At 38.6% G+C, this 5841-nt stretch overlaps 1 protein-coding gene across 1 annotated transcript in view; it reads right to left on the bottom strand.

Moving 5' to 3' along the window:
• Positions 1-5841, bottom strand: part of LOC105555033 (coiled-coil domain-containing protein 30) — a 50332-nt gene that overhangs the window by 19576 nt on the left and 24915 nt on the right. Inside the window, exon 6 of the mRNA XM_012001735.1 lies at positions 2793-2972. Within this exon, the coding sequence (XP_011857125.1) occupies positions 2793-2972 (180 nt within the window). The remainder of the gene's footprint in view (positions 1-2792; positions 2973-5841) is intronic.

Below are 5841 nucleotides of genomic sequence, written 5' to 3'. Positions count from 1 at the left end.
TTTTTAAGTTCCTTGTAGATTCTGGATATTAGCCCTTTGTCAGATGGATAGATTGCAAAAATTTTCTCCCATTCTGTAGGTTGCCTGTTCACTCTGATGATAGTTTCTTTTGCTGTACAGAAGCTCTTTAGTTTAAAAAATATGGAATGCTTCACAAATTTGCATGTCATCCTTGCGCAGGGGCCATGCTAATCTTCTCTATATCATTCCAGTTTTAGTATATGTGCTGCTGAAGTGAAATTTTTGTTTCTTAATCAGTCTCATAAGTAGGCCTAACAGTAGCTAGAGACTCAAGTTTGATAATTTGAATGGAATTTTTTTTTTTTTTTTGAGACAGATTCTCGCTCTGTTGCCCAGGATGGACTGCAGTGGCCCGATCACGGTTCACTGCAACCTCTGCCTCCTGGGTTCAAGCAATTCTCATGTCTCAGTCTCCCGAGAAGCTGGGACTATAAGCATGTGCTACCATAACCGGCTAACTTTTTTTTTTTTTTTTTGTAATTTTTAGTAGAGATGGGGTTTCACCATGTTAGCCAGGCTGGTCTCAAACTCCTGAGCACTTTAAGTGATCTGCTCACCTCAGCCCTGCAAAGTGCTAGGATTATAGGTGTCAGCCACTGCACTGGCCTTGAGTAGATTTTTAAAAGTGAGTCCTAAGTTTGTAAAGCTGAGGTTCCAAAATGACCCAAATTGAGGAGGGGTATAATATGGAAAGATGTCTACACAGGAAAGAGAGGAACAGACTTGAGTTTAAGTTCTGACTACAATTTGTTAGCTTTGCAATTTTGAACAGTTTCCTCATCCATAAAGTGCTCACCCTTTAGGGCTGTGAGGCTGTTCATAAGAGATAAAGTGAACAGGCTGGACCCAGTGGCTCACACCTGTAATCCCAGCACTTTGGGAAGCTAAGCCGGGAGGATCACCTGAGGTCAGGAGTTCAAGACCAGCCTGGCCAACATGGTGAAACCCTGCCTCTACTAAAAATACAAACATTATCTGGGTGTGGTGACATGTGCCTGTAATCCCAGCAACTCAGGAGGCTGAGGCAGGAGAATCTCATGAACCTAGGAGGTGGAGCTTGCAGTGAGCAGAGATCACGCCACTGCACTTCAGCATGGGCGACAGAGCGAGACTCCGTCTCAGAAACAAACAAACAAAAAGAGATAAAGTGGACAAACTTTCAATAAAGGATACTCATCATATATAACTTTCTTAGGTGCCTGGCCTAAGGAGCTAATCAAGAGGCTGATGTCTTATTCCTAAATGGCCAATAATTTGTCTCACCACAGAGATTAAAATAGATAAAAAACTTTTTTTTAATTTTAAATTTACTGCATGCTCTTTACAAACAGTGAAAAATAAAAATCTTCTCTTGTTACCAAGCTATCATTTATCCATCCCTGAAAGACTGTTCATTAATCCAATAAATATTTATAGGGTACCAATCATATGTAAGGCATTATAATCTGTGTAGTTATGGCCATTGTTCCTTAAGAAATATGTAGTATTGTTAGAATATGTTCCGAGTTGGACAGTTAAAATGATCTAAGAAATGCCCTTGAAGGGAAAGTGAAAGACTGTCTTATGAAAACACGTGATAAAGATTTATAATTTAATTTAAAACTACAAAGGCTTGAAGGAATATGAACAGTCTTCAAAAACTCATGAAGGGTGAGGACAGGGAAGAGATTTATTCAAATAATTCTGAAATACTAGAACTCCCTTAGAAGGCCTTCCTTGAAGTTTGGGATAAACGGATATTTGTTTTCCTCTATATCTCCCCTACTAGACTGTAAGCTCTTGAAAGGTAAGTACCTTTCTTATCTATGTTTATGTCACTTTTCAAATAAGATCATTTTATCCCACTACACCAGTGTGGGCAAACTTTTCTCATAAAGGGTCAGGTAGTAAATATTTTAGACCGTGTGGGTCACGTGGTTTCATCACAACCATCAAATCTGTTACTGTAGCACAAAAGCAGCCATAATATATAAACAGACAGATACAGCTGCCAATAAAACTTTATTTATAAAAACAGAAGGCAGACAGAATTTGACCTACATGCCAAAGTTTGCTGACCCCTGCACCATAGGTATAAGGATTGTGTCTATTGTGCCTACCATTAAACTCTCAGTGTCTATAAGATTGCATATGAATATTGAATATTGAATTTTAGAACCTTCAATAGAGGCTTATAGAAACTAAGTCCTTAATATATATATTTACAGAATCGAACCATAATTAAGAGGAAGTACTATTTTACATGGAGGTTAATTTTAAACATTTATGTGGTTCAAAAAATTTAGTTGAATCTGTGTATGGCAGTTCTACATAGATTATTTTTAAACAAGCATTTGGGAGATGTTGCCTTAACTATTTCATGCTATTGTATTAGGAAGAACAACTTTGCTCTCCCATGAATTGTACCTTAGTGCAGTTGAGATCTGATTGAACCAATAATAATGGATACATCTAATAGGGATAAATAAGTCTAGTGATACACAGGGCAGGACAACCGGGGTTTAGGGCTCAGGTCACTGAAGTTTAGTAAGTACTAAAAATATTAGTGTTTTCAGAAGATTATGTAATGTAATGCCTTTTTCTGTTTACAGGTTGATAATATACACATTCTTACTTTGCAGGGAAAAGTTAAAGAAGGAAGTTACCAGATAGCTCACATTGTCCACACATTTGTGGAGCCTATCATGAATTATCAAGTAGAGGAACTTAAATTCGTTTATTCCCAGGGCCAACTGAAACCCTTCCATAAAGCATGTGCCCACAAAAGTTACCTTAATGTTTTCTTCCTGAAGTAAGCTATTATGTTGCTTTAAGTCCAAGTTCTTCCCTCGTTCATATCGAAGCTCATTTTCAGCTGAGTTGCATAGAATCTGGAGCCGGTGCAAATTCTGGTGAAGTTGTTGTACTTCCCCTTGCTGGTTGTATTTTAGTTTATCTCCAGATGACGGATACTAAAGCAGACATTTTAAAAGAGAAAAAACAGACAATTGGAAAGAATATTGGTAAAACATGGGTTCAAGTTGTCAGAACCAGAATCGTCAGAATGTGATTATTCACATGTAAATGTTTTTGGAATTAGCTTATCTACAACAAACTACTCTTTTACATTTATGGATAGTTGATACATATTCATATAATACCTGTTATATTAGAGTGAAAATAACAATAAAATTATATTAACAAAAGCAGCCGGGCGCGGTGGCTCAAGCCTGTAATCCCAGCACTTTGGGAGGCCGAGACGGGCGGATCACAAGGTCAGGAGATCGAGACCATCCTGGCTAACACGGTGAAACCCCGTCTCTACTAAAAAAATACAAAAAATTAGCCGGGCGTGGTGGCGGTGCCTGTAGTCCCAGCTACTCGGGAGGCTGAGGCAGGAGAATGGCGTGAACCCGGGAGGCGGAGCTTGCAGTGAGCTGAGATCCAGCCACTGCACTCCAGCCCGGGCGACAGAGCAAGACTCCGTCTCAAAAAAAAAAAAAAACAAAAAAAAACAAAAGCAGTAGGCACAGACAACTTACCTTATTTTTCATATCAATGATAAAAGCACAGACAATTTTAGAGTAAAACACATTTAAAATGGGAAGTTCAAAGAGTCTATATGTTAAGAAGTAGAGTGTGAATGTGTGTGTGTGTGTCTGTGTATGTGTGGTGTCCGTTGGCAAAAGGAAAGAGGAAACTTAGTAAGAGACCTTAAGTTTCTAGTCTTCCTCATCACTTTATTTCCCGATGATCCTTCTCCCATAAAACACATTATTTCAAGGCTGAATAATATTGCATCGTGTGCACACACACACACCACTTCTGCAGATATCTCTTTGACACACTGGTTTCAAATCCCTTGGATATACACCTGGAAGTGGAATTGCTGGATCATATGGGTAGCTCTATGTTTAATTTTTTGAGGAACCTCCATACTGCTTTCCATATTGGCTGTACTAATTTACATTCCCACCCACAGTGTCAAAGTGTTCTATTTTTTCCATATCCTTGCCAACACTTACCTTTTGTCTTTTTGATAAAAGCCATTCCAATAGATGTGAGGTGATATTTCATTGTGGTTTTAATTTGCTTTCCCTAATAATTCACAACATTGAACATTTTTTCACATACCTGTTGGCCTTTTGTATGCCTTCTTTTGAGAAAAGTCTATTTGCATCTTTTGCCTATTTTTAAATTGGATTATTTGTTTTCTTGCTATTGAGTTGAGTTCCTTATATATTTTGAATATTAACCCCTTATCAGATGTATGATCTACAAATATTTTTGCCCATTCTGTAGGTTGTCTCTTTACTCTGTTGATTGTTTCCTTTGCTGTGCAGAAGCTTTTTAACTTGACCCAACCCTATTTGTCTATTTTTGCTTTTAGAGTCACATCCAAAAATTCTTTGCAAAGAAAAATGCGAAACGTTTTCCATAAGTGTCAATCAATGGATGAATGGAAAAGAAAATATAGTATACACACACACAACACACACATGTACAATGCAAAACTGTTCAGCCTTTATAAGGACAGAAATCCTGTCATTTGTCATAACATGAATGAACTTGGAAAGCATTATGCTAAGTGAAATAAGCCAGGCACAGAAAGACAAATACTGCATGATCTCACGTATACGTGGACTCTAAAAAGTTGAACTCATACAGCTGAACTCACAGAAGCAGCAAGTAGAATGGTGGCTGCGAGGCTGGGGAGGGGAGGCATGGAATGGGAAGATGCAGTCAAAGGGTGCAAAGTTTCAGATAGACAGGATAAATTTTGGATATGTATTATATAGCATAGTGACTATACTTAATAATAATGTGCTGTATACTTGAAAATTGTTAGAAGAGTAGATCTTAAATGTTCTCACCACAAAAAAGTATGTGAGATGATAGACATGTAACTTAGCTTGATTTAATCATTTCACAATGTATACATAAATCAAAACATCTGGTTGTACACGACAAATACACAACATTTGTCAATAATCCTGAATAGGCTGGGCATGGTGGCTCACGCCTGCAATCCCAGCACTTTGGGAGGCTGAGGTGGGTGGATCACCTGAGGTCAGGAGTTCAAGACCAGCCTGGCCAACACGGTGAAACCCTTAGCTGGGCGTGGTGGCGCGCACCAGTAGTCCCAGCTACTTGGGAGGCTGAGGCATGAGAATTGCTTGAACCCAGGAGGTAGAGGTTGCAGTGAGCCAAGATCATGCCATTGCACTTCAGTCTGAGTGACAGAGAGAGACTCTGTCTCAAAAAAAACCAAAAAAAATCCTGAACAAAGCTGTAAAAAAAGCACATGTATCAAACACCAGCAATACACTTTCCTATCAGGCTTCTCCAGTGAAATAAGAGAATAGTCATTTGGATTTTCTACAAAAGGTAGGCACAAGTAGGTATGCTGAATAGATAAACAATTCAATCTTATACAATTCAGTAGATAAGATATTCTTAGAGTTTCCTTAGTCCTGGTCCAGTATGCTCCTGTCTACAACTTTCTAAAAAGCCCGTATCATTATTTTAGTTTTATCTTGCTTATGTCCCTAAAGTAACACAGAAGCCCTCAAGTCCTGTTAGCTCTTCAATTCCTACTTTGGTTTAGCTAGAAAGGCAATCTAAATACAATCTGCTTTTCTTTGAGCTGCAAGACTCTAAGATCCCTAGAAAAAAAAAATCTTCAATGAGTTATAATGTAATTATGAATTTTTTTTTTTTTTTGAGACAGAGTCTAGCTTTGTCGCCCAGGCTGGAGTGCAGTGGTGTGATCTCGGCTCACTGCAACCTCTGCCTCCTGGGTTCAAGCAATTCTCCTGCCTCAGCCTCTTGAGTAGCTGG

Source organism: Mandrillus leucophaeus, unplaced genomic scaffold, assembly GCF_000951045.1.
Source record: "Mandrillus leucophaeus isolate KB7577 unplaced genomic scaffold, Mleu.le_1.0 Scaffold67, whole genome shotgun sequence".
NCBI classification, from domain to species: domain Eukaryota; kingdom Metazoa; phylum Chordata; class Mammalia; order Primates; family Cercopithecidae; genus Mandrillus; species Mandrillus leucophaeus.
This window is presented reverse-complemented; position numbering and strand designations above follow the sequence as displayed.